General features: G+C 49.0%; 1 protein-coding gene across 6 annotated transcripts in view; it reads right to left on the bottom strand.

Moving 5' to 3' along the window:
• The window catches only part of KALRN (kalirin RhoGEF kinase), a 237,598-nt gene extending 214,532 nt beyond the window's left edge, over positions 1-23,066 (bottom strand). For all 6 annotated transcript variants that reach the window (XM_069982465.1, XM_069982466.1, XM_069982467.1 and 3 more), the window contains exon 1: positions 22,863-23,066. In XM_069982465.1, the coding sequence (XP_069838566.1) occupies positions 22,863-22,941 (79 nt within the window). In that variant the 5' untranslated portion in view covers positions 22,942-23,066. The remainder of the gene's footprint in view (positions 1-22,862) is intronic.
• Between the last annotated feature and the right edge of the window lie 774 nt (positions 23,067-23,840).

Below are 23,840 nucleotides of genomic sequence, written 5' to 3'. Positions count from 1 at the left end.
TATGAGCAACATTCTAATAGGACACTGGCCCTATTACATAAGGGTGGTCGGGAATATATCAGTAATAGGACACTGGCCCTATTACATAAGGGTGGTCGGGAATATATCAGTAATAGGACACTGGCCCTATTACATAAGGGTGGTCGGGGAATATATCAGTAATAGGACACTGGCCCTATTACATAAGGGTGGTCGGGAATATATCAGTAATAGGACACTGGCCCTATTACATAAGGGTGGTCGGGGAATATATCAGTAATAGGACACTGGCCCTATTACATAAGGGTGGTCGGGAATATATCAGTAATAGGACACTGGCCCTATTACATAAGGGTGGTCGGGGAATATATCAGTAATAGGACACTGGCCCTATTACATAAGGGTGGTCGGGAATATATCAGTAATAGGACACTGGCCCTATTACATAAGGGTGGTCGGGAATATATCAGTAATAGGACACTGGCCCTATTACATAAGGGTGGTCGGGGAATATATCAGTAATAGGACACTGGCCCTATTAGATAAGGGTGGTCAGGAATATATCAGTAATAGGACACTGGCCCTATTATATAAGGGTGGTCGGGGAATATATCAGTAATAGGACACTGGCCCTATTAGATAAGGGTGGTCGGGGAATATATCAGTAATAGGACACTGGCCCTATTACATAAGGGTGGTCGGGGAATATATCAGTAATAGGACACTGGCCCTATTAGATAAGGGTGGTCGGGGAATATATCAGTAATAGGACACTGGCCCTATTACATAAGGGTGGTCGGGGAATATATCAGTAATAGGACACTGGCCCTATTACATAAGGGTGGTCGGGGAATATATCAGTAATAGGACACTGGCCCTATTACATAAGGGTGGTCGGGGAATATATCAGTAATAGGACACTGGCCCTATTAGATAAGGGTGGTCGGGGAATATATCAGTAATAGGACACTGGCCCTATTACATAAGGGTGGTCGGGGAATATATCAGTAATAGGACACTGGCCCTATTAGATAAGGGTGGTCGGGGAATATATCAGTAATAGGACACTGGCCCTATTACATTAGGGTGGTCGGGGAATATATCAGTAATAGGACACTGGCCCTATTACATTAGGGTGGTCGGGGAATATATCAGTAATAGGACACTGGCCCTATTACATAAGGGTGGTCGGGGAATATATCAGTAATAGGACACTGGCCCTATTATATAAGGGTGGTCGGGGAATATATCAGTAATAGGACACTGGCCCTATTACATAAGGGTGGTCAGGGAATATATCAGTAATAGGACACTGGCCCTAATACATAAGGGTGGTCGGGGAATATATCAGTAATAGGACACTGGCCCTATTAGATAAGGGTGGTCGGGGAATATATCAGTAATAGGACACTGGCCCTAATACATAAGGGTGGTCGGGGAATATATCAGTAATAGGACACTGGCCCTATTAGATAAGGGTGGTCAGGGAATATATCAGTAATAGGACACTGGCCCTAATACATAAGGGTGGTCGGGGAATATATCAGTAATAGGACACTGGCCCTATTACATTAGGGTGGTCGGGGAATATATCAGTAATAGGACACTGGCCCTATTACATAAGGGTGGTCGGGAATATATCAGTAATAAGACACTGGCCCTATTAGATAAGGGTGGTCGGGGAATATATCAGTAATAGGACACTGGCCCTATTACATTAGGGTGGTCGGGGAATATATCAGTAATAGGACACTGGCCCTATTACATAAGGGTGGTCGGGAATATATCAGTAATAGGACACTGGCCCTATTACATTAGGGTGGTCGGGGAATATATCAGTAATAGGACACTGGCCCTATTACATTAGGGTGGTCGGGGAATATATCAGTAATAGGACACTGGCCCTATTACATTAGGGTGGTCGGGGAATATATCAGTAATAGGACACTGGCCCTATTAGATAAGGGTGGTCGGGGAATATATCAGTAATAGGACACTGGCCCTATTACATAAGGGTGGTCGGAGAATATATCAGTAATAGGACACTGGCCCTATTACATAAGGGTGGTCGGGAATATATCAGTAATAGAACACTGGCCCTATTACATAAGGGTGGTCGGGAATATATCAGTAATAGGACACTGGCCCTATTAGATAAGGGTGGTCAGGGAATATATCAGTAATAGGACACTGGGCCTATTAGATAAGGGTGGTCGGGGAATATATCAGTATTAGGACACTTGCCCTATTACAGAAGGGTGGTCGGGAATATATCAGTATTAGGACACTTGCCCTATTACAGAAGGGTGGTCGGGAATATATCAGTATTAGGACACTTGCCCTATTACAGAAGGGTGGTCGGGAATATATCAGTATTAGGACACTTGCCCTATTACAGAAGGGTGGTCGGGAATATATCAGTAAGAGGACACTGGCCCTATTACATAAGGGTGGTCGGGGAAAAGTTGTCGGTCACTATTTGGCAGTTTGTTTCTGAGCTGGAAGAGTCCATTGTGTGGGGGGAGATCTGTGCTGTTCTCTTCCTGGATGCTGGATGACTGTATATGAGCAGCAGTGTAATATGAAGATATCCTGTGTAATATAGAGGAGGAGGAGGAGAAGACATAAGTAGTGTAGCAGTAACCTCTGTCCTCAGTGTGGTGTTTTCTCTCTGGGAGAAGATTGTGTGTTTTTCTTCAGTGTTCTATGGCTGCAGCTGTGTGTGTGTATCAGGGCTCCAGATGGCGACCAAAATGGTCGCCAATGCGACTGACATTTTGCAAATGGCGCCCAGATTTATTAATCTGGGCGCCATTTGCGTCTGGCCCCGGCGGCGGCGCGCTGTCTCTTTAAGTCCGGGCCCCCGGCTGATGCGCGGCTGCCGGGGGTGTCCCGTCCTATCCCCGGCAGCGCGGCGCATCAGTGAGCTGCCTGGGGCCCTGACTTCCGGCACAGGAAGCGCACGTCAGAGACGCTTCCTGTGTCAAAAGTCACAGCCCCGGCGTACAGGGAGCTCACTGACGCGCCGCGCTGCCGGGGATAGGACGGGACACCCCCGGCAGCCGCGCATCAGCCGGGGACAGCGCCTGAAGAAGAAGAGGATAGTCGGGGGAGCGGGTTGTCAGGTGAGTTTGTGTGCTTGTTTTTTTTAAATACTGCTTAGCATAGAGGAAAGGGGGGGGGGGGCATCTATAATGGGGGGAAGAGAAGGGGGGGCATCTATAATGGGGGGAGAAGAGGGGCCATTTTTAAGGGGGGAGAGGGGGCCATCTATAAGGGGAGGGGGTATCTATAAGGGGGGGAGAAGAGGGGGCATCTATAATGGGGGTAGAGGGGGTCATCTATAAGGGGAGGGGGGTATCTATAAGGGGGGGAGAAGAGGGGGCATCTATAATGGGGGGGAGGAGGGGGCATCTATATTGGGGGGGAGGAGGGGGCATCTATAATGGGGGGGAGGAGGGGGCATCTATAATGGGGGGGGAGGAGGGGGCATCTATAATGGGGGGGAGGAGGGGGCATCTATAATGGGGGGGGAGGAGGGGGCATCTATAATGGGGGGGGGAGAGGGGGCATCTATAATGGGGGGGGGAGGGGGTCATCTATAATGGGGGGGAGAGGGGGCATCTATAATGGGGGGGAGGAGGGGGCATCTATATTGGGGGGGAGGAGGGGGCATCTATAATGGGGGGGAGGAGGGGGCATCTATAATGGGGGTAGAGGGGGTCATCTATAAGGGGAGGGGGCCATCTATAAGTGTAGGGCAAACTGGCTGCAGACACTGGGAGATAGATATATGCACAATTATTATTATCAGGGCCCCTCAGGTGTCTGTATTGTAGGGGGTCACTTGCATTAGTCACTAGGTGAGAGATATATCTATCTATATACACATCTTGTGGGGGGTCACTATGGCTGCAGTCATAAGTCTAGCTCAGTATGTATAGACTGTTGCAAGCTTTTAAAGGGAACCTGTCACCCCCGGTGACAGGGTGACAGGCTCCCAACCCCCAGTTAGAACCCCCTATACTCACCTCATCGCGTCGGGTCCCGCTTCTGAAGATGGTCGGATCACGGAGATCTCAGCCGCTGCAGCCCGACGCGCACACTGAGACTCTCCCTGGCTAGACTCTCCCGTCATTCTCTATGAGCATTGGACTCATCTCTCAGTGTGCGCGCCGGGCTGCAGCGGCTAAGATCTCCGTGACCCGACCATCTTCAGAAGCGGGACCCGGCGCGATGAGGTGAGTATAGGGGGGTTGGGAGCCTGTCACCCCGGCACGGGGGTCGACAGGTTCCCTTTAAGTTCAAGTTCAGAAGAGTAAGCCTCATTAAAAGGCTAGCCAAGTGAAGCTGAAGTACTGAGTCAGACTGTATATGGTTGTCAAGTTGCAAGTTTCCATGTTGAACATTTTCAAACTAAGAAAAGAAAGAATCTAAAGGAGGATGATGCTGCCGTGGCCTCTGCACACAGTAAGTCCCATGTAACATAACATTAATTTTACATGGTTTAAAATGTTGGCGACCAAATATTCTATTTGGCGCCTAAATTTTTCAGGTTAGGAGCCAATGGCTCCTAGGTAAATTTTTTAGTCTGGAGCCCTGTGTATGCTATGGCTGCAGTAGGCTGTGTGTGTGCTATGACTACAGCAGCCTGTGTATGTGTGCTATGGCTGCAGCAAGATGTGTGTGTGTGTGTGTGTGTGCACACTATGGCTGCAGCAGGCTGTGTGTATGTGTGCTATGGCCGCAGCAGGCTGTGTGTGTGTGCTATGGCTGCAGCAGGCTGTGTGTGTGTGTGCTATGGCTGCAGCAGGCTGTGTGTGTGTGTGCTATAGCTGCAGCAGGCTGTGTGTGTGTGCGTGTTATGGCTGCAGCAGCTTGTGTGTGTGTGTGTGTGCTATGGCCGCAGCAGGCTGTGTGTGTGTGTGTGGTGTGTGCTATGGCCGCAGCAGGCTGTGTGTGTGTGTGCTATGGCTACAGCAGGCTGTGTGTGTGTGTGTGTGTGTGTGTGTGTGCTATGGCTGCAGCAGGCTAAGTGTGTGTGTGTGTGTGTGCTATGGCTGCAGCAAGCTGTGTGTGTGTGTGCTATAGCTGCAGCAGGCTGTGTGGGTGTGTGTATGCTATGGCTACAGCAGGCTGTGTGTGTGTTATGGCCGCAGCAGGCTGTGTGTGTTTGTGTGTGTGCTATGTATAGGAGAAAACCACTGCACTCGATATTGCAAGAATAGGAGAAGGTTTCATTTAACAAATAGATACAAGGTATTTACTCCGACCGTACATAAGGAATGCAAGAGATGAGACCAATGACATATAGTACGACGTTTCGGTCCGCTATGGACCTTCCTCAGGCAATGGGGTCTCTCATGTGCTATGTGCAGGGAGAAGGGTCGGTGGAGTGTGTGTGTGCTATGGCTGCAGCAAGCTGTGTGTGCTATAGCTGCAGCAGGCTGTGTGGGTGTGGGTGTGCTATGGCTGCAGCAGGCTGTGTGTGTGTGCTATTGCGTGCCCCCACAGTGACCTTCTATATTATTATGTGTGACCTCTATATCATTATGTGTTACCCCCTTCTATATTACTATGTGTAACCTCTCTATATCACTATGTGTGACCCCTCTATATCATTATGTGTGACCCCTCTATATCACTATGTGTGACCCCTCTCTATATCATTATGTGTGACCCCTCTATATCACTATGTGTGACCCCCCTCTATATCACTATGTGTGACCCCTCTCTATATCACTATGTGTGACCCCCTCTATATCACTGTGTGACCTCTCTATATCACTTTGTGTGACCCCTCTCTATATCACTATGTGTGACCCCTCTATATCACTATGTGTGACCTCTCTATATCATTGTGTGTGACCCCTCACTAGCACTGTGTGACCCCTCTCTATATCATTATGTGTGACCCCTCTATATCACTATGTGTGACCCCTCTCTATATCACTATGTGTGACCCCTCTATATCACTGTGTGACCCCTCTCTATATCACTATGTGTGACCCCTCTATATCACTATGTGTGACTCCTCTATATCACTATGTGTGACCCCTCTATATCACTATGTGTGACCCCTCTATATCACTATGTGTGACCCCTCTATATCACTATGTGTGACCCCTCTATATCACTATGTGTGACCCCTCTATATCACTATGTGTGACCCCCTCTATATCACTGTGTGTGACCCCTCTCTATATCACTATGTGTGGCCTCTCTATATCACTATGTGTGACCCCTCTCTATATCACTATGTGTGACCCCTCTATATCACTATGTGTGACCCCTCTCTATATCACTATGTGTGACCCCTCTATATCACTATGTGTGACCCCTCTCTATATCACTATGTGTGACCCCCCTCTATATCACTATGTGTGACCCCCTGTATATCACTATGGCTGACCTCTATATTACAGGTATCTGGCATTGTTAGCAGTGTTTGTGTATGGTGAATATTTAGTTAGAAACATAGAAGATTGTCAGCAGGAAAAGACCCCCTGCTCCGTCTAGCCTAGTTGTGAGTTGTTCAGGACATGGAGGCTGGAGACTGGCTGCATCCACTGCACACACAGGAGAAGCTGCTTTATATGTTTCAGAAGTCGCCCCAGGATCGAGTAGGACATTAGGGAGAAACTGCTGAGCCAGTGTGATAAATAACTCCCCTGGTATATGGCCGGCCATTTATAAAGGAGCAGGAGTCGGAGTCGGGAGTCGGAGTCGGTCCTGATAAAATTCAGGAGTCTGAGTCGGAGTCGGAGCTGCGGCGTACCGACTCCACAGCCCTGGTTATAACTTATACAGTACAGAATCATCATTTATGATGATAGTGGGAGATGCACTAGGCTCACTGCTCTAACAGTAAAGAATCCCTGTAAATGATGATAGTAAAAGCTCTAGGCTCGATGCTCTTACAGTAAAGAATTCCTGTAGATGATGGTAGTAAGCACACTAGGCTCGATGCTTTTACAGTAAAGAATGGTTGTAGATGATGCTAGTAGGTGCTCTAGGTTCACTGCTTTTACAGTAAAGATTCCTTGTAGATGACACCAGTAGGGGCTCTCGGCTCACTGCCCTTACAGTAAGGAATGGCGGTAGATGATGCTAGTAGGCGCTCTAAGCTCCTCGCTCTTACAGGAAAGATTCCTTGAAGATGACACTTTTGGGCGCGCTAATCTTACTGCTCTTACAGTAAAGATTCCTTGTAGATGACACTAGTAGGTGCTCTCGGCTCACTGCCCTTACAGTAAAGACCCCCCACCTGTAATGTCCATGCCACACATTCCCATTATTCCTCCCTATGATGTGGGAGACTCCGGCACACCCTCAGCTCTCTCCCTCCATCGTGTGGTACAGGAGCGGCAGTGGCGGCATTCTTCTTGGTTCCCACAGTCCGGTATAATGAGATGCGAGATCCCGGCGCTGGCACCGCCGCGTGTTATTGACCGCTTGTCTCTGCTGTCATGTTAGATCAATATATTATATTTACAGGAAATCAGTGATGGAAACAGCCGTCATAAAGTGAGACGCCGCAAATGAGGATGGAACGGACACCGGCGACATCCGGGAAATTAACCCTACAAACAGCAAGATGTCAGAGCAGAGATGGAAGTGCAGTCCTAGGGCGTGGGATTCCAACATGGCCGACCCTTTGTTCTGGGGGGTAATGAGGAGTTAGAGGAGTCTGGGGAAAGACAGAGGAATCTAGAAAAAGAAAAGAGTCTGGAAGGGACAGAGGAGTCTAAAAAAAGGACAGAGTCTAGAAAAGGACAGAGGAGTCTGGAAGGGACAGAGGAGTCTAGAAAAAGACAGAGGAGTCTTGGAAGGGACAGAGGATTCTGGAAGAGGAAAGAGCAGTCTGGAGGAGGACAGAGGAGTCTGGAGAAGGACAGAGGAGTCTGGAAGTGGCAAAGGAGTCTGGAGGAGGGCAGAGTCGTCTGGAAGTGGCAGAAGAGTCTGGAGGAGGGCAGAGTCGTCTGGAAGTGGCAAAGGAGTCTGGAGGAGGGCAGAGGAGTCTGGTGGAGGGCATAGGAGTCTGGAGGAGGGCAGAGGAGTCTGAAAGTGGCAGACGAGTCTGGTGGAGGGCATAGGAGTCTGGAAGTGCCAAAGGAGTCTGGAGGAGGGCAGAGGAGTCTGGAGGAGGGCAGAGGAGTCTGGAAGTGGCAGACGAGTCTGGTGGAGGGCATAGGAGTCTGGAAGTGGCAAAGGAGTCTAGAGGAGGGCAGAGGAGTCTGGAGGAGGGCAGAGGAGTCTGGTGGAGGGCATAGGAGTCTGGAAGTGGCAAAGGAGTCTGGAGGAGGGCAGAGGAGTCTGGAAGTGGCAGACGAGTCTGGTGGAGGGCATAGGAGTCTGGAAGTGGCAAAGGAGTCTAGAGGAGGGCAGAGGAGTCTGGAGGAGGACTTTGGAGTAGGACATGAGAGGCATACAGATAATGTCCTGGGTAGTGGGGTGCGGCAGCCCCTCGCTGTGTGATCCTCTGTGAGTTTCTTGGCCAGCGCCCCGAATCCCCCCAGTGTCTCGGTGTCACCGGCAGGTCACATGATGTGTCCGCTCTCTGCTCCGCTAACTGCTTCTCGGCTGGCAGCGGCACCAGGCCACAGAGAAGAGGATCAATAATCATCTATTACGCTTCGATTGGTCGCTTTAATTGTCACAAGAGAAGCCATGGGGGGGGGGGGGGGGGGAAATGTACATGAAAATAACACGGACCCCAAGTGTCACCCCAAAACTAAACCTCCACTCATCACCCGATACGTCACTTACCTGAGGAGGACAGGGGTGGCGATAAACCTGTCTTACTGCCCGCCTCTCTATCAAACCTCAGGAAACAGGAGGCTCAGGATGAACAACATACAACTCTCATAATGAACTGTCAAGGTCTAAAAAGCCCCAAACTATACAGCAGCGTTCCCTGACCAGTAGTAGAACTACAACCCCCAGAATGCACCGGGAGGCTGATATTTCTCTCTGGAGATTGGAGTTGTAGTTTTGCTACAGGCGAGAGTCACCGGATAGGGAATACTGCTGCAGAGTATTATCTCCCCATCATCCTTTCTATTCATGAATCAGGGAGCTCTGGATGAACAGATCTATAGGTCCCATTTAGATACCAGTGCTGCAGAGCATTGTGGGAGCACACAGGGACTATGTCTAATGAGATATAGAACCGTCTATAGGGGCCAAGTTCTGAGACTTGTAGTCCCCCCCCATTAGCCCCACTTATTGTGATCCCCACAGGACGTGTTATCCGGTGGGTTTATCACATCCACTTAGCCATCTGCCATCTCCGAGTCCACACACAAAAGCCGTGCGGCGCTCCGTCCCCATTGTGGCAGCTGACACTCCAGGATTACATTGTCCCCGGCTGGGGGGGGGGGGGGGCTACGCAGCCGCCGGCCCCTCTACTGGGGGGGGATCATGCCTCTGCAGTCGGGGGAGATGGTGGCCTGTTAATAATTGAGAAGCAGAGAGGAGCTGCAGGCGCGTTACACGGCTGAGCGCTCGCATTAAATGGCCGCCTGCTCTGGATGTGGTGATTTGCGGCCGGAACCGGTCACTAAAAGGCGAGCGCCAATTACGCAGCTTTTATCGTGTTCTGCGGTTTACAGGGATTTATGATGAGCTAAAGCAAAGTGACCCCCCCCCCCAACCGCAAAACAGCGAGATACAAGACCGCTCTGCTCCACCAGCTGCAGATCCAATTTAATTAATTTACAAAAATTTCTGATTTGGCTGATATTTTCGGGGGGCCGGGTTGTTTTAAGGGAAACTTCTGTCAACCAATATGGCTGACATGTCACCCCCCCCCCCCCCGATCCCTGAGCAGTAATACAGGAAGGTACGTTCAGGGGTCTGGGAAAGCTGGACGGGCTGGCAGGTGAACGGATGAGGAGCAGCTGAGCAAACAAATCCACGTCCATTATCAATGGCGCACATCCCGCACCCACCGCCGTCTCTGGCAGGCTGTAACCTGAGCAGGCAGTGACAGCTGTGGAGGAAGCCTTGGGGTCCCCTGCTGCCCCCCCCCCCCCTCCGCCCCCCGAGGTCACGGCTAATGAGTGACACATACCAGGAATGGATACCGGAAACAAAGCGACACTGACGCGTCCAATGCAATGTGCGCGGTTATCGCCGTGACTACATGGATACAAGAGACTGAACGTATGAAACTAATGAATCCAAAATGAATAAATGTTCACCATTTTGTGTCCACAGCTCCTATGCAGATCTGTGCGTTTCCATGGAGACAAACTACAATCGGTCCTTGCGTAGTCAGAGGATTTGTTACAGTGGATCAGTGCAGACAATGCTCCTCTACATATTCTTCTATAGAGCAGTATAACAATAGCAGGCCCAGACTACAGCAGGTTTATTTGTAGTCTGTTACCATGGAGACACATAGGAGCTGTAGGCCAAAGCAGGAGGAGATGTTTAATCCCTATTATCTGCAGAGCTGCTCTGCATCAGAGCAAAAAAAAAAAAAAAAAAACATGTCAAAATACTCTATCTGTATTAAGGACCCCAGCACAGGGGCAGCAGAACCCCCTGAGGCCCAGCTCCACATGCCTGCACCCCTCCATCCTCACCACCTCCTCCTCTGCTGCCTTCAGGCCTCTTAGTGCCAGACACAGATCCACTCAGTAATTGCCTGCAGTCCGTCCCTCTCCAGCCATTAGTGATAGCATTAACCCTTTACGCTCAGGGGTCTCTGCTGCCTCTGATACCACCATGTCCTTCCAGTAACATCCGCATACAGTGCGATGGGGGAGGGGGATTCCCTTCAGTTTACTGCGCCACTTGTAAAATGTAATCAAAACCGTACACCAAGAGCGCGGCCGCACCGTGCGGTGTAAAGACTCCTCCGAGAATGACTGCAGCGAAGAAACTGATCATCTGCACAATCACTTACTATCACCCAACAAGCAGCGAACATCAGCGGCCATGGCGGCGTGTGCGGCTGTCTGTGACATATAACATACAGGTGGGAACCGCGCTGTAGATAGAGGATGATGGGAGTGATGATACCCTGTGTATGATAGGAGATTAGAGTGTGAGCTCCTGGGGTCAGGGATGATGGGAGTGATGATACATTGTGTGTGATAGGAGATTAGAGTGTGAGCTCCTGGGGTCAGGGATGATGGAAGTGATGATACACTGTGTGTGATAGGAGATTAGAGTGTGAGCTCCTGGGGTCAGGGATGATGGGAGTGATGATACATTGTGTGTGATAGGAGATTAGAGTGTGAGCTCCTGGGGTCAGGGATGATGGGAGTGATGATACATTGTGTGTGATAGGAGATTAGAGTGTGAGCTCCTGGGGTCAGGGATGATGTGAGTGATGATACACTGTGTGTGATAGGAAATTAGAGTGTGAGCTCCTGGGGTCAGGGATGATGGAAGTGATGATACATTGTGTGTGATAGGAGATTAGAGTGTGAGCTCCTGGGGTCAGGGATGATGGGAGTGATGATACATTGTGTGTGATAGGAGATTAGAGTGTGAGCTCCTGGGGTCAGGGATGTCGGGAGGGATGATGGGAGTGATGATACATTGTGTGTGATAGGAGATTAGAGTGTGAGCTCCTGGGGTCAGGGATGTCGGGAGGGATGATGGGAGTGATGATACACTGTGTGTGATAGGAGATTGGAGTGTAAGCTCCTGGGGTCAGGGATGATGGGAGTGATGATCATTGTGTGTGATAGGAGATTAGAGTGTGAGCTCCTGGGGTCAGGGATGATGGGAGTGATGATAATACATTGTGTGTGACAGGAGATTAGAGTGTGAGCTCCTGGGGTCAGGGATGTCGGGAGGGATGATGAGAGTGATGATACACTGTGTGTGATAGGAGATTAGAGTGTGAGCTCCTGGGGTCAGGGATGATGGAAGTGATGATACATTGTGTGTGATAGGAGATTAGAGTGTGAGCTCCTGGGGTCAGGGATGATGGAAGTGATGATACATTGTGTGTGATAGGAGATTAGAGTGTGAGCTCCTGGGGTCAGGGATGATGGGAGTGATGATACATTGTGTGTGATAGATTAGAGTGTGCTTCTGGGGTCAGGGATGATGGGAGTGATGATACATTGTGTGAGAACTCCTGGGGTCAGGGATGAAGGGACAGATACACAGTGTGTACAGCACCATATACATAACTCATCTAGTAAATCACAGAGTCAGGCGGCAGCTGTTACCGTCTTCTGTAGCCACCATTTGGCCTGAGCCCAGCGCGGTGTATGATCCTTAGTCGCGGCCTGTGATGCTGTCAGATTGTCGCTGCTATTTTTGTCACAGACGCGTCCCCCATGAGTCCGCCGGTGGATGTGGGGTCTCCCAGTCATCTGCAGGGTCCTCAACATTTGTCACAAGGTAACCTGATCCGGCAGCTCAGACCAGGGCCGGCCCCAGCATCTGTCATCTGCTGAGAAGCCTGTAATTACCGGGGGTCCGAAACAAAGACCCCGGATAGGGACACCGCAGCCACAGATCTACATACACCTACTGCAGTGTAACAGCACCACAACTCCCAGCAGGTCATGACAACTTGATGAAATGGCTTAGAAAATTTGCTATAAAATCATTGTTCTCCAACCTGTGGCCCTCCAGCTGTTCCCGGCTGTCAGGGCATGCTGGGAGTTGTAGTTTTGCAACAGCTGGAGAGCCACAGGTTAGGGTGTGCAGTGACTATGTGTATAACATGTTCTTCTCTTCTTGCTGTCAGTCAATAAGGAAATTACAAGGAAACAATCAGACTTACTTATCACAGCTGAGGGTTTGGCACAGTTGCATGGTCACCAAGGAACACAGATCTCTATGGGTACTCTCATACCGGAGAAAACTGTCCCCCCCAAGGTCAAACAAGGTAAAAAAGAAGAGAGTGCGGCCTGAGGAGGATGGGACACATGAACCCCCCCAACATCATCCAGGACAAAGATGAAAGAAGTCAAATAAACTAAGGGCCCTTTTACACTGAAAGATTATCTGACAGATTATCTGCCAAAAATTTGAAGTCAAAGCCAGGAATGGACTATAAATAGAGATCAGGTAATAAAGGAAAGCCTGAGATTTCTCCTCTTTTCAAATCCATTCCTGGTTTTGGCTTCAAATCTTTGGCAGATAATCTGTCAGATAATCTTTCCGTGTAAAAGGGCCCTAAGACAATGAAGGTCGCCAGCTAGTGAATGACAGCTCTGAGGTTAACAGATCTCACCTATAGGCTCTAAATTGTTACAATGTATATTCTGTGTATGTAACATAGGTACTAGCGCCACCCCTGTCCTCAGGTTGCGTGTGGTATTACAACTCACCTCTATTCACTTCAATGAGCTGCAACACTGCACGCAAACTGATGTCAAGAGTGGCGCCATTTCTAGAAGAAAACAACTATGCTTTCCTAATTCCAAATAACTCCCTTAAAGGGGTTGTTCACGAATATTTTTTTTTTCTTTCAAATCAGCTGGTGCCAGAAAGAGATCTGTGATTTACGTCTATTAAAAAATCTCCAGTCTCCCAGTACGTATGAGCTGCTGTATGTCCTGCAGGAAGTGGTGTATTCTCTTCAGTCTGCCACAGTGCTCTCTGCTGCCACCTCTGTCCATGTCAGGAACTGTCCAGAGCAGCAGTAAATCCCCATAGAAAACCTCTCCTGCTCTGGACAGTTCCTGACATGGACAGAGGTGGCAGCAGAGAGCACTGTGTCAGACTGGAGGGAATACAGCACTTCCTGCAGGACATACAGCAGCTCATACATACATACTGAAAGACTGGAGATTTTTTCAGACAAACAACCCCCATTTACCGTATATATGGAAACATATATACATACTCCTATAGCAATGTCTTTATATACGTATAGACCAGAGAATAGAAAACGTATAAACATTTGGAAATATTCGGCTTCACGTTTTCATGCATTTCCCACTGATTCTAATAAAAAATAAATAAAAATTGTGGTTTATGTTTCCAACAAAGACAGGAAGGCGCAAAACGTTACATTAAAACGTACAGAGACGTAATGAATACAGGTACGCACTCCGGTGATCGTCTATGGAGACGGACGCGGCCCCTCGCATTCGTTCAACATGTCCCTCCCACCGCGTTTCCATACTTCATGTTACGTCGTCAGCATGGGAATGTGGCCGGCAGTGTACGAAGAATACGGAGCAAACGCATACAGCGTAACCATGACAACCAGGGAGAACGTCACGCATGACATAACAGTCGGTGTAAGCAGGAGCAGAGCGGGCCGTGATTGGCTGGTACCCCGTCATATGTGTTACATACATGATCCAGTTACACGCTGGCTCAGGGGCGACCATTGATCTCATTGTGCACGTAATTCATTTCAATGGGCGACGCTTTATATCTGCGGAGATCACAATAAGCGCGTCTATCGATCGCTCGCTGCCCTTCACCCTCCACTTCATCACCGGCCGGGCGGAGAGGACGCGGTCACCGCCAAACCAATCTATAGTCACCGGGCCGAGGGCCCAAACACCCGGCAGATGTAATGAGCGCTCAGCTATTGTGCGCCAACCCTCTTCATCATCAGCACGAGCTCTGCTAACATTCACTGAATGGATCCAGATGCTGAGAGGGTCACTGAGCTGAGGGTTCGGTACAGTGTATCAGTGGAGGCTATGTGCACATTCAGTTTTTTGGTTCATATTTTCAGCCACAAAAAAAATTACAATTTTTCACACAAGTGGAGTGAAATGTCTGTTTCCGTCCAATTTGACCTCTGGAGGTAACAGAATGAGCACGGTCACTGACAACAAGCAGAGATCCTGAAGCGGGCCTTATGTATCACAGCTGGAGGCCCGGCACTGTCGCCCATGGCAACCAATCACAGCGCGGCTTTCATTTTTCCACAGCAGTTGATGAAATGAAAGCTGAGCTCTGACTGGTTGCTACGGGCGACGGTCACAGAAATCCTCATTATACAATGGCCAAGCTTTATAGACAAGCGTCAGCAACAACTGCGGCAATGGCGGCAGCACTGCGAGATGGTAAACAACCAAACATTTATTACAGGTAGCATCACCCAAAGCCAACCTCAATGTGGTATATACAGCACAAACCATATATCCAGAGCGGCATTCATAATTCTGCTTCTATATCATGACTTATGCTCACATTACAGCTGCTATAACCAGTCACATCCAGAGCTGCAATCACAATTCTGCCGCTACATCACAGTATATTCTCTGGTCACATCCAGAGCTGCAATCACAATTCTGCCGCTACATCACAGTATATTCTCTGGTCACATTCAGAGCTGCAATCTCAATACTGCCACTATGTCACAGTATATTCTCTATTCACATCCAGAGCTGCAATCACAATTCTGCAGCTACATCACAGCATATTCTCTGGTCACATCCAGAGGTGCAATCACAATTTTGCCGCTACATCACCGTATATATTCTCTGGTTACATCAAGAGTTGCATTCACAATTCTGACGCTACATCACCGTATATATTCTCTGGCCACATTCAGAGCTGCAATCTCAATACTGCCACTATGTCACAGTATATTCTCTATTAACATCCAGAGGTGCAATCACAATTCTGCAGCTACATCACAGTATATTCTCTGGTCACATCCAGAGGTGCAATCACAATTCTGCCACTACATCACTGCATATTCTCTAGTTACATCAAGAGCTGCATTCACAATTCTGACGCTACATCACTGTATATTCTCTGGTTACATCAAGAGCTGCGGTCACAATTCTGCTACTACATCACTGTATATTCTCTAGTTACATCAAGAGCTGCGATCACAATTCTGCCGCTACATCACCGTATATTCTCCGGTTACATCAAGAGCTGCGATCACAATTCTGCCGCTACATCACTGTATATTCTCTGGTTACATCAAGAGCTGCTATCATAATTCTGCCGCTACATCACTGTATATTCTCTGGTTACATCAAGAGCTGCTATCATAATTCTGCCGCTACATCACTGTATATTCTCTGGTTACATCAAGAGCTGCGATCACAATTCTGCCGCTACATCACTGTATATTCTCTGGCCAATTTCAGAGCTGCAATCTCAATACTGCCATTATGTCACAGTATATTCTCTATTCACATCCAGAGCTACAATCACAATTCTGCTGCTACATCACTGTATATTCTCTGGTCATATAGCAGAAAAAGGAGAAGTCTCAAGCTCTCTTAAATCAATGATTGCTTTATTAGAAAATCATTTAAAAGGCCAACATGTCCCGGGCATGCTTGTCCTTAATCATGGCTCTGTAGATACAAATCACATAGTGCCAAAATTGCATTAGGCGTGCTGACCCATTTCTGGATTTTTTCTTATTCTCTGGTCACATCCAGAGCTGCAACCACAATTCTGCTGCTACAGCACCATATATTTTCTGGTCACATTCAGAGCTGCGATCTCAATACTGCCACTATGTCGCTGTATATTCTCTAGTCACATCCAGAGCTGCAATCACAATTCTGCTGCTACATCCCAGTATATTCTCTGGTCACATCCAGAGCTGCGATCATAATTCTGCCGCTACATCACTGTATATTCTCTGTTCACATCCAGAGCTGCGATCACAATTCTGCTGCTGCATCACCGTATATCCTCCGGTTACATCAAGAACTGTGTTCACAATTCTGCTGCTGCATCACGGTATATTCTCTAGTTACATCAAGAGCTGCGTTCACAATTCTGCTGCTGCATCATGGTATATTCTCTGGTTACAGAACTGCAATCACAATTCTGCCATTGCATTATGGTGTATTCTCTTGTTACATCCAGAGCTGCGTTCACAATTCTGCTGCTGCATCATGGTATATTCTGTGGTTACATTAAGAGCTGCAATCACAATTCTGCCGCTACATCACAGTATATTGTCTGGTCGCACCCAGAGGAGCGATCACAATTCTGCCGCTACATCACTGCATACTCCCTGGTCACATCCAGAGCTGCAATCACAATTGTGCCGCTGCATTACGGTGTATTCTCTTGTTACATCCAGAGCTGCAATCTCAATTCTGCCGCTACATCAGGGCATACTCTCTGGTCACATCCAGAGCTGCAATCACAATTCTGCCACTACATCACGGTATATTCTCTGGTTACATCTAGAGCTGCGATCACAATTCAGCCGCTACATCCTGGTGACATGCACTGCGGCAGGTCCAATGTTACTGGTTTCCCGTCACCATAATCCTAATATATTTTGGGAGCCGTAATACCAGATTCACAGACGACGCCGGCTGGTCACATGACGGGCTGCGGAGGGTAGATAAACCACCGTCTGTTTCCATGACAACCTGCAGCATTGTGCACTGACCTTGAGTTACATCACCATGCCTTCTCCTCCAGTCACATCCAGAGCTTCAATGTCTCCGACCCGTCACTCCTGACAATCTGTTGCATTGCATTCTGGGAGACGTGTTTATTTTTCTCCATTAGCCTAGTGAGCAGTAATGGCTGCAAACACTGCAAGTCCCATAATGCAGCATGGCAGGGCAGCTGTTGTTTAGACCCTGAACCAGCAGGGGCAGCGGACCAAGTAGAATCCAGCAGAAGTGTGAATGCTGCTCTGGATGTGACTGGAGTATAACAGGAGAGATAATTATATAAGGACAGAGAATGATAAGATTACCAGGACACTGCTGTATATAGATGAGGGGGAGGAGCCTTAGTGAGGGGGAGGAGCCTACAGAGCTGATATAAAGCAGAAAGTTCACTGCATCTCAATGTGCAACCAGGCAGCAAAGCATCATGGTCCCAAGCCTGCAGTCTGTACTGATAGTGACTGCACCATGTGACCAGTGACATCACCACTCTACAGATATAAGCAACCGTCCCCATGGCAACTGTGCCCCTAGCAACCAATCGAAGCTCAGCTTTCGAATTTGTGAATTATACAATAATAACCGATGATAAGTGATGAAACGTCCCTCGAAATCCCCCCCCAACCCAAGCCGCAGTGGTCTCCAGCCTGTGATGCTCCAAGCATGATGAGAGTCGTAGTCCATGGACCATCCCCGCTACCCTGCCGCCATTGTAGAGGATCCTCCAAGGTCAAAGGGTTAAACAAACCCCATATATAATAACAAGGGGGTCACCCAGGCCCCCATAACACCACTAATGGCGTCACCAACACTGGACCCCCATGGGCCCCACCTGCACCAGTACACAGGCAGGGAGCTGGGCATCCGCCATGTCAACGCTGTGACATCATCAGTACAGCAGGGCCCGAACACGGGGAGCGCAGCAATGTGACCCCCAAACCGGGCGAGAAACATGGGGGAGGGGATTACTGTATACTGGGGTACATTAGTATGAGGGGAGGGGATCACTGTATATTGGGGTACATTAGTATGGGGGAGGGGATTACTGTATATTGGGGTACATTAGTATGAGGGGAGGGGGATCCCTGTATATTGGGGTACATTAGTATGGGGGAGGGGATTACTGTATACTGGGGTACATTAGTATGAGGGGAGGGGATCCCTGTATATTGGGGTACATTAGTATGAGGGGAGGGGATCACTGTATATTGGGGTACATTAGTATGAGGGGGATCCCTGTATATTGGGGTACATTAGTATGGGGGAGGGGATTACTGTATATTGGGATACATTAGTATGGTGGAGGGGATCCCTGTATATTGGGGTACATTAGAATGGGGGAGGGGATTACTGTATATTGGGGTAAATTAGTATGAGGGGAGGGGATCCCTGTATATTGGGGTACATTAGTATGAGGGGAGGGGATCCCTGTATATTGGGGTACATTAGTATGGGGAAGGGGATTACTGTATATTGGGATACATTAGTATGAGGGGGATCCCTGTATATTGGGGTACATTAGTATGAGGGGAGGGGATCACTGTATATTGGGGTACATTAGTATGAGGGGAGGGGGATCCCTGTATATTGGGGTACATTAGTATGAGGGGAGGGGATCACTGTATATTGGGGTACATTAGTATGGGGGAGGGGATTACTGTATATTGGGGTACATTAGTATGAGGGGAGGGGATCACTGTATATTGGGGTACATTAGTATGAGGGGAGGGGATCACTGTATATTGGGGTACATTAGTATGAGGGGAGGGGATCACTGTATATTGGGGTACATTAGTATGAGGGGAGGGGATCACTGTATATTGGGGTACATTAGTATGAGGGGAGGGGATCCCTGTATATTGGGGTACATTAGTATGGGGGAGGGGATTACTGTATACTGGGGTACATTAGTATGAGGGGAGGGGATCCCTGTATATTGGGGTACATTAGTATGAGGGGAGGGGATCCCTGTATATTGGGGTACATTAGTATGGGGGAGGGGACTACTGTATACTAAGGGTACATTAGTATGAGGGGAGGGGATCCCTGTATATTGGGGTACATTAGTATGGGGAAGGGGATCCCTATATATTGGGGTACATTAGTATGGGGGAGGGGATTACTGTATATTGGGGTACATTAGTATGAGGGGAGGGGATCCCTATATATTGGGGTACATTACTATGAGGGGAGGGGGATCCCTGTATATTGGGGTACATTACTATGAGGGGAGGGGATCACTGTATATTGGGGTACATTACTATGAGGGGAGGGGGATCCCTGTATATTGGGGTACATTACTATGAGGGGAGGGGGATCCTGTATATTGGGGTACATTACTATAAAGGGAGGGGGATCCTGTATATTGGGGTACATAAGTATGAGGGGAGGGGGATCCCAGTATATTGGGGTACATTACTATGAGGGGAGGGGGATCCCAGTATATTGGGGTACATTACTATGAGGGGAGGGGGATCCCAGTATATTGGGGTATATTACTATGAGGGGAGGGGGGTCCCTGTATATTGGGGTACATTACTATGAGGGGAGGGGGATCCCTGTATATTGGGGTACATTACTATGAGGGGAGGGGGATCCTGTATATTGGGGTACATTACTATGAGGGGAGGGGGATCCCAGTATATTGGGGTACATTACTATGAGGGGAGGGGGATCCCTGTATATTGGGGTACATTACTATGAGGGGAGGGGGATCCTGTATATTGGGGTACATTACTATGAGGGGAGGGGGGTCCCTGTATATTGGGGTACATAAGTATGAGGGGAGGGGGATCCCTGTATATTGGGGTACATTACTATGAGGGGAGGGGGATCCTGTATATTGGGGTACATTACTATGAGGGGAGGGGGGTCTCTGTATATTGGGGTACATTACTATGAGGGGAGGGGGATCCCTGTATACAGTATGGAGGTTGGGGCCCTGGATACAGATGGATACACTGTACACACAGCACAGTCTGGATACATTGTAGCTATGGGGATGAGAGATATTAGGGGGATACTGTGGATAAGCCATATCACAGGCCGGGGGCCACCATCACCAGGGGGCACACTGGGGGCTAGTGATAACTATACAGGGTGGCTGCTGTATTATATGATGGGGGTGATGACATATGATATGATGGGGAGGATGATACATGATATGATGGGGGGGATAATACATGATATGATGGGGGGGATGATACATGATAAGATGGGGGGGTGATACATGATGGGGGGATGATACATGATGTGATGGGGGGATGATACATGATATGATGGGGGATAATACATGATATGATGGGGGGGATAATACATGATATGATGGGGGGGATAATACATGATATGATGGGGGTGATACATGATGGGGGGGATGATACATGATATGATGGGGGGGATGATACATGATATGATGGGGGGGATGATACATGATATGATGGGGGGGATGATACATGATATGATGGGGGGAGGATACATGATGGGGGGGATGATACATGATATGATGGGGGGATGATACATGATATGATGGGGGGGATAATACATGATATGATGGGGGGGATAATACATGATATGATGGGGGTGATGATACATGATGTGATGGGGGGATGATACATGATGGGGGGATGATACATGATATGATGGGGGGATGATACATGATGGGGGGGATGATACATGATATGATGGGGGGATGATACATGATATGATGGGGGGATGATACATGATATGATGGGGGGATGATACATGATGGGGGGGATGATACATGATATGATGGGGGATGATACATGATATGATGGGGGGATGATACATGATATGATGGGGGGATAATACATGATATGATGGGGGGGATAATACATGATATGATGGGGGGTGATACATGATGGGGGGATGATACATGATATGATGGGGGGGATGATACATGATATGATGGGGGGGATAATACATGATATGATGGGGGTGATAATACATGATGTGATGGGGGGATGATACATGATGGGGGGATGATACATGATATGATGGGGGGAATGATACATGATGGGGGGATGATACGTGATATAATGGGGGGATGACACATGATATGATGGTGGGGTGATACATGATGGGGGGGATGATACATGATGGGGGGGATAATACATGATATGATGGGGGCTGTAATGTATGCGGGGGATGATACATGATGGGGGTGATGATACATGATATGATGGGGGGGGTGATACATGATGGAGGGATGATACATGATGGGGAAGATGATACATGATATGATGGGGGCTGTAATGTATGGGGGGGATGATACATGATGGGGGGATGATACATGATATGATGGGGGGGATGATACATGATGGGGGTGATACATGATGGGGGATGATACATGATATGATGGGGGGATGATACATGATATGATGGGGGGGATGATACATGATATGATGGGGGGGATGATACATGATATGATGGGGGGGATGATACATGATATGATGGGGGGATGATACATGATATGATGGGGGTGATACATGATATGATGGGGGTGATGATACATGATGGGGGATGATACATGATATGATGGGGGTGATGATACATGATATGATGGGGGGATGATACATGATGTGATGGGCGGATGATACATGATATGATGGGGGGGATGATACATGATGGGGGGATGATACATGATATGATGGGGGGATGATACATGATGGGGGGATGATACATGATGGGGGGTGATACATGATATGATGGGGGGGATTATACATGATATGATGGGGGGATGATACATGATATGATGGGGGGGATGATACATAATGGGGGGGATGATACATGATGGGGGGGATGATACATGATGGGGGGATGATACATGATGGGGGGATGATACATGATGGGGGGGATGATACATGATATGATGGGGGGGATGATACATGATATGATGGGGGGGGGTGATACATGATATGATGGGGGGGGGTGATACATGATATGATGGGGGGGATGATACATGATATGATGGGGGGATGATACATGATATGATGGGGGTGATGATACATGATGGGGGATGATACATGATGGGGGATGATACATGATATGATGGGGGTGATGATACATGATGGGGGATGATACATGATGGGGGGATGATACATGATATGATGGGGGGGATGATACATGATGGGGGGATGATACATGATATGATGGGGGGGATGATACATGATGGGGGGGATGATACATGATGGGGGGATGATACATGATATGATGGGGGGATGATACATGATCTGATGGGGGGATGATACATGATATGATGGGGGGGATGATACATGATGGGGGGGATGATACATGATGGGGGGGATGATACATGATGGGGGGATGATACATGATATGATGGGGGATGATACATGATGGGGGGGTGATACATGATGGGGGGATGATACATGATATGATGGTGGCTGTAATGTATGGGGGGGGGGGGGGTTGTTCATTCATCCAGGGCAGCCCGTGCAGCGCCCCCTATCCCCCGGGCAGCCCCCCTCCCTGCCCCCCGGTCCCCCGGTCCCCCGCCCGGGCCTCGGCTCCTACCTGTCCGGAAAAACGCGTCCACCTCCGTATCTGTGCCGCCGCCGCCGCCGCCATCCTCCGTGCCCTCCGCCGCGTTCATGGCTGCAGCAGCCGCCGGGGCCGGGGAGCTGGATCCTCCGGGGGGCTCCACGGTGTGTGCGGTCAGTGAGGGGCGCTCCCCGGCTCCATCTCCCGTGTACTGTGCAGATCTAGTGCCGCCCGGACCGAGCTCAGCCCCAGCCTCTGCCTCCCCTCCTCCTCCTCCTCCTATTGTTCACATCCTGCGCCCCCCTCCTCCTGACACCCATGTGACTGTCACATCCTGGGGGGCTCCTGGGCTATTATACCCCTATATCATCCAGGAATACCCCCCTCCTCCTGACACCCATGTGACTGTCACATCCTGGGGGGCTCCTGGACTATTATACCCCTATATCATCCAGGAATACCCCCCTCCTCCTGCCACCCATGTGACTGTCACATCCTGGGGGGCTCCTGGACTATTATACCCCTATATCATCCAGGAATACCCCCCTCCTCCTGACACCCATGTGACTGTCACATCCTGGGGGGCTCCTGGACTATTATACCCCTATATCATCCAGGAATACCCCCCTCCTCCTGACACCCATGTGACTGTCACATCCTGGGGGGCTCCTGGGCTATTATACCCCTATATCATCCAGGAATACCCCCTCCTCCTGCCACCCATGTGACTGTCACATCCTGGGGGGCTCCTGGACTATTATACCCCTATATCATCCAGGAATACCCCCCTCCTCCTGCCACCCATGTGACTGTCACATCCTGGGGGGCTCCTGGACTATTATACCCCTATATCATCCAGGATTACCCCCCTCCTCCTGCCACCCATGTGACTGTCACATCCTGGGGGGCTCCTGGACTATTATACCCCTATATCATCCAGGAATACCCCCCTCCTCCTGCCACCCATGTGACTGTCACATCCTGGGGGGCTCCTGGACTATTATACCCCTA

Source organism: Dendropsophus ebraccatus, chromosome 9, assembly GCF_027789765.1.
Source record: "Dendropsophus ebraccatus isolate aDenEbr1 chromosome 9, aDenEbr1.pat, whole genome shotgun sequence".
NCBI classification, from domain to species: Eukaryota; Metazoa; Chordata; class Amphibia; order Anura; family Hylidae; genus Dendropsophus; species Dendropsophus ebraccatus.
Note: the sequence above shows the minus strand (reverse complement) of the source record. Positions and strands in the feature narration are given on the sequence as shown.